This window comes from Rattus norvegicus, chromosome 1 (genome assembly GCF_036323735.1).
Source record: "Rattus norvegicus strain BN/NHsdMcwi chromosome 1, GRCr8, whole genome shotgun sequence".
Lineage (NCBI taxonomy): Eukaryota > Metazoa > Chordata > Mammalia > Rodentia > Muridae > Rattus > Rattus norvegicus.
In genome coordinates this window covers 91,221,648-91,234,716 of record NC_086019.1, presented here as the reverse complement: position 1 = coordinate 91,234,716, position 13,069 = coordinate 91,221,648, and the positions used below count along the sequence as shown (strand labels likewise).

General features: G+C 44.0%; 1 protein-coding gene across 1 annotated transcript; it reads right to left on the bottom strand.

Moving 5' to 3' along the window:
• Window positions 1-547: 547 nt before the first annotated feature.
• Window positions 548-12,852, bottom strand: Cyp2b15 (cytochrome P450, family 2, subfamily b, polypeptide 15). The gene is given in 9 exon segments (NM_001135668.1): window positions 548-738; window positions 4,293-4,434; window positions 4,605-4,792; window positions 6,799-6,940; window positions 7,689-7,865; window positions 8,603-8,763; window positions 10,613-10,762; window positions 10,905-11,067; window positions 12,679-12,852. Coding segments are annotated over 9 exon segments (1,488 nt in total).
• Between the last annotated feature and the right edge of the window lie 217 nt (window positions 12,853-13,069).

Here is a 13,069-nt window from a genome sequence, read left to right as displayed (position 1 = left end):
GTCCATGTGCCTGTGATGGCAGCACTGGTCAGGAGATCGAGATTTCAAGACATCTTTGAATATATATAGGATTTTGAGGTCAGTGTGAACTACATGAGCCTCTGGCACTGAATACAAAACTAAAAAATTTTGTCAGCTTCGTTATATGGATTTCATCTGCATGTAAACACAAGCAGGAGAGGGGTCGCACTTCTAAACTCACAGCGTGATCTTGTCCCCACCACTCACTAGCACTGTGATACATTCATGGGGTCTCTTACTCATCTATCAATGAGGTCCTCACACATGACCCTCCAACACAACACACGGGAGTAGGGTGGAGCCAACTCAAGAGAAACCATCTGTAGTCTATTCACACAGATCCTGGAATATAGACTGGCAAGTAGGGACTATGGCTGTTAACAAGCATGAGAGAGGTGACTCAGAACAAGCTGTGGCCTCCAGAAGTCTCTCTGTCTTTACATCAAGAAAGGCCCTTCATTAGCTTTTCCTATTCCATTCACAGGGTATGGAGTTGGGGAAAAGTGAGACCGTTGACACTCCTCTCTCAACCCACACAGCGGGACAGGAAGTGAATCTGGTATGGTGAGGGTATTTTGCTTATACCACTGTTAATGGGACTGAGGTCAATGTCCTCAGGAGCCACAGGGCTTGCCAAAGAGAAGTTCTGGAGGATGGCGGTGAAGAAAATGAACAATTCATTTTGGGCAATGCCTTCTCCAAGACAAATGCGCTTTCCTGTGGGCACAAAGGACAAGTCATGTGAGCCTCAGGGCCGTATATAGCCTTTGTATTGTTTCATCCCTAAACCCAGACAACCATGACCATTGCGATGAAATGTGTGAGTTTGTCCCTTAACCTACAATGCTAAGAAAGTATAAAGAAACCCTCCAAACCTCAAAAAGGCCATGCAAAATATTTGGTGGCTGACTGGCATTCACTTGTGAGAGTTGGATTTTCAAAGCATCTATTGCCCCAGAGGAAGTTGGGACCACCTAAGAGTTGAGGGTACACAGGTGGGTGGGTGTGACCATTTTATAACATGATACCTTTAGGATTTTTCATTTCTCTCATGAAGGTGATGGTTGACATCTTGCAAAGTTATCATGAGCACAAAGTTAATGTGTGTAATGACTCTTTAACTGACATCTGGCTGGTATTAATAATTCTATATGAACCAGACCCGGTGGTGGATGCCTGTAATTCTAACATGTAGGAAAGTTGGCGGAGATGGATCATAGCTTCAAAACTGTCTGGGCTGTGTAGCAAGGACTCCCTCTCTGAAATCTTAAAAAGAAAACCAAGGAAGAGAAGGAAGGGGAGGAAGAGGAAGAGGAGGAAAGAAGAGAGGGTGAGAGGAAAGTGGGAGGAAGAAAAAGGGGGAAGAATACAGGAGAGTGAGGAGAAAGAAAAGAAGAAAAGCTATTCGTGTAAGATGTTTATGTGGGTGTGCAGAAGTTGTTTCTTAATCTCCCTCATCCCCTTTCTGCTATCAACCCTAGATTGATGAGTTTCAACAAGTTCCTACCCAAACAGTTCAGATGATTGAGAGAGAGCAAGTACATGGGATAAGGGGTCTGTGGCACCCACCACGTTCTCAGAGGCATAAGGAGCTCTTGCTTGCTGGAAACTCAGGCATGGAGCACCATAGAGCAAAGGGAGCCTGAAAGCTCATATGTAGGCACCACAGCTTGCCCTGAACCTCAGTGATGTACACCCCCTCCCCTAGGACATCCAGGTGCAGGAGGGATTTCTCAACAATTCCTGTGCCTGTTGTTGGGAAATTGTGCCCTGGGTGGGAGTAATTGGGAAAAGCACCCCATCACTTTGGACATGTTCTTTCCATAATTTAGGTGACACAAGCTTAGTCATTTATGGAGTATCTCTCTGAGATGGTTCTCTTACAACCGGTTTTGTGACCCAGAGTTTTCCAGAACAGCTTAATGACTTACCTCCCTCTCTCTCAATAGGATGTCCCCAGGCCTGGAGCTGGCGATTTGGACATCTTCCATGGTTCTTTGGCTCAAATGCTTTTGGGTTTCATTTATTTTTCTTGTGGGCCAGGGCAGTCAACATTTATCTTCTTACCTACCAGATATTATTTTTCTTTCACTTTTTTCCTTTTCTCTACTTATTTTTTGTCTAAACTCCCTATTATTTCTCTCTCTCCCTGTCCCTCCTCTCTTTCTCCTCCCCTATGCATCCTCTCTCTTCCTGCTCCTCCCCTTCCTTTCTCCCTCTCCTTCCCCTTTTCTCCCATGTCTCTCTCTCCCTCTTCTTCTCTTCCCTTCTCTTTATCTACCTTTTCACCTCACTCCTTTCTCTCCCCCTTCCTATCTTCTCTTTTTTCCTTCTTACTCCCTCTCCTCCTCTCCCCTCTCTCTCCATCTCTCCCCATCTTCCCTCCCTCTCTTCCCTCCTATTCTTTCCTTGTCATGTGTTTGTGCAGCAGCCCCCTCTTTATGTCTCATTGATCTCATTCTTACTTTTTCCTCTCTTCACTTTCCATTATCTTCCTCTGTTCTTATACCCTCACCTCCTTATTAGACCTTTCCATCCTTCTTCTTCTACTGTCTCACTCCACTGTGTATCCTAAAATACCTCTTTCTGCCATGGTCGTCTTGTGTCCTGCTTTCATTTCTGTTGTCATGACACATACCCCAATAAAATCAACATGGATGAGGAATGGGCTCCTCTCTGACTTACAATTCCAGATGACTGACTGTCATGCCAGAGAAGTCAAAAAGCAAGAGCTGGGAATAGCTGGTCATGCCCACATCTACAGTCCAGAGCATGCTGCCTACTTCCTTGGACCTCAGCTTAGATCTCACCTCTCTTTCAGGGCCTCAAACAAAAATTAATGCCACCCACAATGGGCTGGGTCTTCCCATATCAGTTAACAGTCAAGGAACAGACCATGCTAATGTAGGCAATTCCTCAACTGAAACTCTCTTCTCAGCTAATTCTATGTTCTCACATTGACACTTAACATTGACTAGTACAGCATGTCCCATCTTCCCGTGCCTCCTGTTGCAATTCTGTTCTTTATCTATCATCTACTCTCTGTCTCTAGCCTTATTTATCTCCATTCTTGTCTCCCTCTAAACTTACAACTATGGAATGGAGACATTCACTTTTATCCAACTACTGGTCTCCACACTGAATATAGATTAAGTAAGAGAGAAAGCCAGTACATTTGATAGTTCAGGGGAGAGCTGAGTCCTGAGTCACTGAACTCTCTAAGACACTCAACTCTAGACAGGGTCTTTGGGTGGCTCAGTGGTAGATACCCTGCCAAGAATCCTTCAGTGAGGGAATGTGTGTGTGTGTCAGTGATAGAGGCCCTGCCTAGTATTCCCCAGTGAGGGGCTGGGGGTGTCATCAGTGTTAGAGTCCCTGCCTAACATTTGCAAATCTCAGGTTCAATCATTACCACAGAATAAAGAGGTCTGAGGAGTACTATCTTGGACTTACTTTTATCTCCGAAACCTCTGTCTAGATAGAGTTTCTCATGGCTAGAGCTTGTTAAAATGAATTCAATTTGGCACAAGGCTGACCATATACATAATAAAAAATAACCTAACTTTATTAGTGGTGAACTGCAAACTGTATTGAGGTTATATTGCACCAGCATGTAACTCTTCTGCTTGCAAATAAATAAATTACAACCAAGCATAGCTGCGAACCAATCCCTGGATGCCAACTACTACTGCATGGCCAAGTAAGAGAAGAGTGGAAGTGGCATGAGTCAGGTTATAGCCACATCCTCAACTACAAATGGCTCGCCTCTGACCAACTTTACTATCTGTTGAAACTTCGAAATTTTTCTGGCTAAGGATATTAAGCATTATGAATGGGTTCTTTGCTCAAATAGATGGTCATGATTTCTCTTGCAATTGGATAAGCTATGGAATATTTAATGCAGTCAGGGGCAAGTGTGTCAAGACATGTACCATAACCCAAGTTCTCACTGATAAAGTCAATACCTCCTCAACTGTCAAGGCCCAACCAAGCTCATGGCCGTGTGCATAAATGACGTTGGTTGTTTTTGCTTTTGTTTCTTAAGCAAATTAATTTTCTCAGGTTTAGAGGCTTTTAAATACTACTCCAAAGTCCTCCTGACCAGGATTCTTTAGTTCAAGAAACCCCTCATGGTGCTTCATCCCCAGGGTAGATAGGATGGTTCAGTCAAGGGCTGGGACAGACTCAGTAGATTGGGACTTTACTGGTTTTTATCCCTGAGGGTGGGCCTGCCTCTAGTGTCTAGAAAAGGAATTACAGGTCTGTCTCACCTGTGGAGAAGGGCAGAAAAGCTTCACTCTTCTTCAGTGTCCCATTGACATCCAGGAAGTGCTCAGGATTGAAGGTGTCTGGGTGGTCAAAGTACCGTGGGTCATGGAGAGCTGAACTCAGGATGGGGTAAACCTCAGTGTTCTAGGAGAAGTTATGAAACATGAAGAGGTCAACATATCCTGACTCCCATATGTAAAACAGTCAGTCCCTAAGAAACACAGTCCTGGAAAACCACAGACAGGATGAGGTTGGTGATTAGGAGAGTGGAGGATGCTCATGGAGTAGTGATGAGGAATCACAACTGGCCTCACCTTGGGGAGCAGGTACCCTAGGAACATGGTGTCATTGGTGACTCTGTGTGGTAGACCAATCGGGATCAGATCTGCAAATCTCTGAATCTCATGGATGACTGCATCAGTGTATGGCATTTTGGTACGATCATCAAGGGTTGGTAGCCGGTGTGAGCCGATCACCTGATCAATCTCCTTTTGGACTTTCTCTGCATAGAAAGGGGAGACAATAGACAGTGCCTCTTTTCAGAGGCAATGCATACCAACCTGTTTTCTGGGGTCCAATAACCCAGGAATAGTTAAGAGTTTCTGCTGAGAAAAACATAGTGCTCCTTGGATGCACACACCTGTGCTTCTCTCAAGGACCTGTCTCTCCATCCGTGTGTAGAGCATGCTAGAGTCTCTTCTTAATAAGCTCCAGCTTTGCTTGTAAAAGAGATAAAAGGAAAATCTTCAGCAAAGGGCCATTTCAACTGTCAATCCAGAGTGAGGCTGGAGGAAAAATGGCAAGAATATAATGAATGAATGAATGTTATCAATTGTATTCCTGCACACAGGTTTATTCTCTCTGTCTCTGTCTCTGTCTCTGTCTCTGTCTCTGTCTCTGTCTCTGTCTCTCTCTCTCTCTCTCTCTCTCTCCCCTTTGCAGGAAATTCATAATTAAAATCCAGGGGTCTGAAGAGATGACTCAATTATTTAAGAGTACTGTCTGTTCATTGAGGGGACACCCAGATTCAATTCCCATCATCCATTTCAGCTCACACTCTCTGTACTTCCAAGTCCCTGTGATTTGACACCCTCACACAGACATATGTAGCCAAAACAACAATGCACATTAAATTAAAATAAATTTTAACATCTAGGCTAATAATCTAATTTTATAACCTCAGAAATAAAAGGGAAGTAAATTACTGTATGCATAACAACATATAAAATATGAACATGTTAGCTGAGGAAATAGTTCAACTAATAAATGCACTTGACTTGCAAGCCTGACATCCTGACTTTGACACCCAGAGCCCATGTGCAGGTGGAAGAAGAGAACAGAATACACAAAGTTCTCTCATGTCTACACATGAGCTTTGCAAGGCATACTCAAAATAACTTCAAATCTTTTTTAAAAATTTAAAATGCGTGCATGCTAGTCAACCAAGAAATGGATGAGCCAGCTCATAAAAGGAAAGATTGATGAGTAACAGAAATAAGATGTGTATCTTCCACTTACTACTCATTATAGTAATCGATTAAAATAAGTAATTGTTTCATAAACACAAATATTAATCAACACTACTAATCAATGATCAATTGAATGTTAAATTTAATGAAGATTAATGTAGGAATTAATAGTTGTATTGAATGATACATAAATAATAGCTAAATGAGTGAGTTATTAAATGGATACATGAGGGAATGGGTGGACACATGAATGGTGAGTTCAAAGGTCAGTTGGAAGCATTAGAGAATGAAAAGGTTCATATTTCAATGGACCAATGATTCAATAACAATAGCCCACTCAAGTATTCCTAATCAAAGAAAAAACTCATGAGTTGATTAATCCAAATGAATGAATGAATGATATGCCCTTGTGTGAATCAGAGACGAACAAATCAAGGATTAACAATCTATGGGTATACAGATGAGCAGGTGACTATATGAGTGGGTGAATAGGCTTATAGATGGATGAGTGGGAAAATGGATGAGTACACATGGAGAATAGATGTATGGTTTAGTGAACAGAGTGGGTGAATGGATGAAGAGGTAGATGAATAGAAAGATGTGTGCATGGATGGATGTAAGACAGAAGGAAAGAAGGAAGGACAGGATAGATAGATGGCTGGCTGGGTGGATAGATGGATGGATATATGGATGTAAAGACAGAAAGAAGGGACGGATGGTTGGATTGATGTATGGATGCAAGTACAAAAAGGGAAGGAGGGAAGGAAGTTTGGATTGATGGATGGAGGGATGGATGTAAAGACAGAAAGACAGAAAGAGGGAAGGAAGTTTGAATCAACCTTTAAGTGATAGGAGGAAACAGCAGAATACAGTCAGCCAGTTGCTCATTCACACACCACCACAGCACTGCCTTTGATTAAAGGAAACCAAACAAAGCCTTCAGAGCTCCAGATGTAAGAAGCCCATGTCTCTGTTATTCACACAAACCCCTGCAGCCAAAAGGAAGTTGAAGATCCCCAACTGTTCACCCATGGCACACCTGCGACGTGGGGGTACTTGAGCATGATCAGGAAGCTGTAACGGAGTGTGGTGCTGGTCGTCTCGGTGCCAGTAAAGAAGAGAGAGAGCACAGAGATCACAAGGTTCTGGTGATGGAACTCTGTGTGATGGTTGGACTTCTCCTGGTTCCAGATGGGAGAGAGAAGGAAGGGTCAGGGATGACTGGATCCTTGCAGTGATTCATGTGCCTTTCTAGTCACTGTCTGTGTGTCCCACACTATCTGGACCACTGGGCACGTGTCCCCTCACCAGTTCATACCACTTCTGGTTCAATTGGCATGGGTCCCCTCAGCAGTTCACACCACTTGTCTCATTGTCTCTTAGCCTCTTTTTATTCAGTCTTCCCTGGACTCCTCTGGTCTTTAGAATCTCACTCTTCTGTCTCTTTGGTCATTTACAGCTCTTTTTTAGAACATAGTTATTTTATGTATATTTATGTGTGTATGACTGTGGGTTGTGTGTGTGTGTGTGTGTGTGTGTGTGTGTGTGTGTGTCTGTATTTGCGAGAGAGCTAGGAACAGCGTTGGAGTTTATCGAGCTGGAGTTACATACGATTATGAGAAGCCTAACATAGGTTTTGCAAAAGGAACTCCAGTCATCTACCATATTGGACAGTGTTTCTAAACCATGAGCTGTCTCTCTAGACTCTGTGGTCTTCTCTGCTTTTCGTTCTTTGCCCCGTTTCTTCCCCAGTCACACCCCTTCTCTTTCCCTGTCATTTTCTCCTCCCTTTTGCTTTTCCTCCAGACAGTCTACATCTCCTCCCCTCTTTTTCCATCTCTTCTCATCATCCTCTTTCCCCTCTTTTTCTAAGACACATCCCCATCCTTCACTCTCACCCACCCCCTCTCTCATCCATGCAGGACTCACCTTTTCCATGCGCAGAAGGTAGGTATTGATGAAGTCTCGTGGAGTGTTGGGGTCCAAGGTGGCCCTGTGCTTCTCCACACTGTGGTCAATGTAGTTGAGGATTTCTTGTAGGTTTTTGGAGATTTGTTTGTGGACACCAGGGAAGTATTTCAGGAAGCCAGAGAAAAGCTCAAACACCTGTAAGAAAGAGACTCAGGGGCTCACCTGGAGCTGTCAGGTCACGGGAAGTGGGCAGTGCTCCTAGGTACTCAGATTTCATGAACAATGCCCCCTCACACTACACTACACTACACTACACTACACTACACTACACTACACACACACACACACACACACACACACACACACACACACACAGAGCATACATATACATGCTTTTGAACTGTAGTCTCTAACCTTTGTCTTGCACTCTCTGTATCTCTTTTGTCTTTCCTCTGTGCTCCTTCCTAAGCCTCTTTGCTCAATTGTGTTTGTTTCAATTTGTGGGTTGTGGGTGTGTATGTCATTTAAGCAAGATTGGCCTTAAACTCAATATGTAGCCATGGATCATCCTGAATTGTTGATCCCCCAGATGTCACCACCCAAATGCTGGAATTTCAAGTTTTGTATATCACCAAGCCCAGAATATACAGTGTTGGGGAGGAACCCAGGGGATCCTGCATGGAAACATAGCATTCAGTCTTCTGAGCTACATCTTCATAATAAACCATTTTTTCTTCATGTATGGATGGCTCTGTACATTCAGGTCTCTCTAACCTGTTATACATGCTCCCTCCCTGCCTCCAGGTCTCAGCCTCCTTATTTCTCTGTGCTGTCTTTGTCTTTCTTCTAGCCCTAACAAACTCCCTCTTTCACCCACAATGCAATCTCTTGTTTTCTCTGCCCTGGATGCTCCTCTCTTCCCACCCACTGACCTGGCTGGACAAGGAGCCCATAAGGGAAAATGTCTGATAGATCAGATCCAGCAGACGCAGGAACTGGTGGTCTTTGTAGTCAAAGCGCTCTCCAAAGACAATGGAGCATATGATGTTTGCTGCGATGGACTGGAAGATGGAGGTGGGGTTCAGGAGGGCTCCTGGAGAACGAGGAGGCAAGACAGGAGACAGGAAATATAGAACCAGGGGAATATCTGAATTTATTTCCATCTCATGAGGCTGTCCCCATCACTCAGTACTCAAAAAATAGCAAAGGCAGGTAACCTCGATAGCACATATGATGGACCAAGCCCTATTCTAAGCACTGAATAAATAATTTTATTTGACTTCCCAGGATATTGGACATAAGATGCAGTGTTGTTAGCATACAGAGAGGGTAGTTAAGATCACTAAGAGAACATTCATGACAGGGGGCAGGATTCAGATTGCCAAGGGCTGAGAAGGACAGCATGTATAGTTAGTCTTCACAATGCACCTCCTCCCTGGTCACCATTTTGACTCTGAGCTGATAGTTAATTCTCAGTGACAGAAAGAGCCAAGAAAGGTTCAAGGATTTCCTGTGTGGATTAAGTTCTGAGCACCCCACTCCCATCCGTCCATCTTCCTCCATCCCTTCTGAGACTTCTAGGCTCTGTGGTGTTTAAGAAGCTATCAGGACCTGCTGCCTGCTTTCTTTGTATGCCAGTTTCTTTCATGGCGCTGGGTGGTTGGAGTGCTGTTTTCTGTCCAACAGTATTAAACCCTTGTTGCCCTCTCCCCAAAGCTGGCTTGTCTATAGTCTCTGGTTCCCTGTAGAACCTTCCCTGAGCTAGTCAATTTTACTCTCAGCCTTCCAGCTTGTTTTCCTTTGGATCCTCCATCTCCACGACTTCTCTCTCCCACCCCTCTTCCCAATTTCTGCATCTTTCTTCCTCTTCTGCTTCTGCAGCTCAGCTCACCACCTCAGCTCTCATTAGGAACATGAATAAGAGAAAGGCAAATGCCTGCTGTAAAGAAATAGAGCTGCAAATGAAGTCTCCAAGACGCCCTTGTTATACGGAATCATGAAGGACCCAGAATTGCCTTAGAAATCTACCAAACGACAACTCCCATCAACCTCTGTGCTCACTGATTCTCATCTACCCAAGCACAGGAACCAGAGTTTCTGTTTAGAACATGATGGAAAATTTTCCTGCTTCCTTCACTTCATCTAAGTTCTGTATTTTCCTTTCACTAAGACCAGCAGTTGTCAACCTGTGGGTCATGATCCCTTGGACATCAAACAACACAGCAGTTGCTTGAGTCCATCAGAAAACACAGATATTTGCACTATGATTCCTAATATCAGAAAATTACAGTTATGAAGTAGGAACAATAATAATTTTATGGATGGGGGGGTCACTACAACATGAAGAACTGTATTAAAGTGGTATAGAATTAGGAAAGATGAGAACCATGGAACTAAGAACATTGTGGGGTGAGGAGGGCATGAAAAAGGTTAAATGAAGGTGGTCTTGAACTCTATGTGTGGTAGAAGATGACCTTGAAAATCTCAGCATTCTCCCTCCACCTCTGGACTGCTGGGATAACAACCACACCCCACCATGGAACTAAAAGCACTCTCCAACTCACCCTCAGCCACAGTGTAAGACTGGACCTCACAGTGTGGATAGTACTGGCCTTGAACTCATGACCATCTTGTCTCAGTCTTCTGAGTTCTGAGATGACAAGTGTACACCAGTCATATCCACTGACAGATAAAATTAATTCAAAGATTGATTTTTTTTGTACACAAGTGACCAGCATAGTTTATCTGTCTCCAAGATAGTTGTGGATAATTTAAACCTCCCTTTTCTTTTACTATCTCTGTATTTCTCTCTCCCCACCTTTGTCCATTCCTACCTTTCACCACCTCATCTCTTTTCTGTCTCTATCATCTTTCTCTACCCTTTTGTGTCTTTCTCTGGTTGGGCCCTCATATCTTCTTAATGCCCATTCTCCAAGTCTCACCCTTGTATTTCTTCAGTTCCTCCACCAAACACTGGGCCTCTTCCTTTATCCTCTCCTCTACACTGCGCTTTCCCATCCCGAAGTTTCTCATGGTGACCAGAGAGAATCGCCGAAGGATCTTCCAACGTTCCCCATTGGCAAAGATCACACCTAAGAAAGCAGGGCAAATGTGGGTAGGTGGGTTACATTGGAAGTTCAGAGAATCCGGAGTCCTTCTCCACAGCTTGGGTTTCAGGTCTCAGACTCACCTACCTGGGCCACATCCTCCTCTCCCTACTGTCCCATATCTTACCATATCCCTGTACAACTGGATGGAGCACAGCAACTGTTCCCCGACCAGAGAACGCTTCAGCTTGGTCCACCAGAGCCTCTCTCATGGTGTCTGTCCCACACAATATGACCACGGGCCTTGGTCCCAGGTGTACTGTGAACACATCTCCATATTTTTCTTGAAGCTGGCAAATCACAAGAACACCAGGATTGTGGCCCGTCAGCACAGACATTGTTAAAGTTTTAAAACACTTAGATACAGACGGATAAATAGGCTACCCTTCCCCTTCTGATGACCAAACAGTGAAGCAGGTCTACTCTGTTGGCTGTATGTTTTAATCAGTGCACCAGAAATGTAGAGTTTGGATAGGAAGTAGAGGCCAGAGAGCAAGTAGTTATGTGGGTATGTATCCACTTGGAGGCCTGCCTGGCCTACATAAGGTCTTATGTCAAAACAAAATAAATAGATATGGATCTATTTATAGATATGGATATGTATATATACAATGTAGATATAGACCCATGATCATGCCCTTCAGTTTGGTCAGCAATACCTGGCATCTCATCTAGAAACCATTCTTCTAGTGACCCAGCTTCAATCTGATAAATATCTCCTGACAACAGTCAGAAGAATGGTCCTGACCCACCCACTGATTATTCAGAGGAGAAAGGGGTGACCCCTGGTTGTAGTCATGAGTGTCAATCAGGTCTACAGTACAGACTGTCCGGAAACTACATGTCAGTTCAACTATCTCTGGGCATCTCCAGGGAATTGGTCCCAGGAATATCAAAACCTTCCAGTGCTGAAAGCCTTTGAATAGAATGGTGCATGTTTGAAAACAGCTTACCCTCATCCTTTTGTTAACTTTATCTCAGTCTAGAGGTCCATGAAGCTAACAGAAATGAGGAAATGGAAATGGTCAGGTCTCATGTTGTTTAGGAAATAATTCTATGAAAATGCTCTATATATTTTATGCGTTTATAATTTTAGGTGGGGTCACAACACCATACCTTATGGAACAGTGAAATAACAATCTACAGATCAGATAATCAATATCATATTAAACTTGAAGGAGGATCATGAGTTTGTGATTAGCCTGGGGAAAGTTGGGCAACCTTGTCTCAAAAGCTAAATAAATATGAATGGCTATGCCACTGAATCCAGGTGGCTGTTCTGTTACACACCAAAGGAGGGCAGGAAGTTGGGATCACTGCCACCATATCATCTCTCTCAATGGGACATGGTGTCATGGATTTTCATTGATTATTAATGAACAAGTGATAATTTAACATGAAATACCATTTGTGAAGCACCAATTCTGAGACTGGTAAAGATGGTGCCAGTGCCCCAGGCTTGGGTACTGCATGGTCTTTATAACTGATTAGCCCTATCTACCTACTCAGCTCACTTCCTGCCCCTCCTATCCTCCTCTTTCTCCTGGAACACCTCAGGCTAATCTCTTTTGTTGGCAGGAGCAAAATGTACAGTTGATGCCTCTGATATTTTTCTTTCTCTTCTAGAAAAGAGAAGCCCCAAGAAGTGAAACTACACGCTTATACCTCAATACCTTCATACCTCTTGCACTACAAGCACAGTGCTCCAAACAGTTCCAACACAGGAAGACTTGCCTGTCTATCTGAGCACCATCATCGCAAGACTGCATGCTACCTTTCACTCAGTGACTTTCACAATTGAACCTAAAGTCTGCAAGGAGTCCCTTGCTCTTCCTGCTGAGTGAACTCCAAGAGTCAACACAGGCTAAGCCCACAGGGCTCAAGTCCTGTGCATGTCTCACCTGCATGAAAGAACGCAGAAGGCCTCTTCTGTTCATCTGTAAGAGGTTCCCCAAGAAGGGCAGGGGACGAGGTCCTGGTGGTAAGTGGCCATGGGTCTTTGGCCGATTTTGGCTGGCTAATAATAGCAAGAAGCCCACAGTGAAAGTGAGGAGGAGCAAGACACCGAGTTCCATGTTCCTGGTCTAACCACTGTTGACATCAGGGAACACTCCAGCAGGATCTTTTATCATGAGCCCGCCTCCCTACTCACTTAAGCAACTCCAGCTGTTCCCACCTCCCGGTCTCATCACTGTCCAGGTATGTGAGCACCCATACTTCCTGTTTGGGCTCCTGGTGACCTGTTCACTCCCCATTCCTTTATCCCAACCTTAGATGTTGGCAAAGACATCA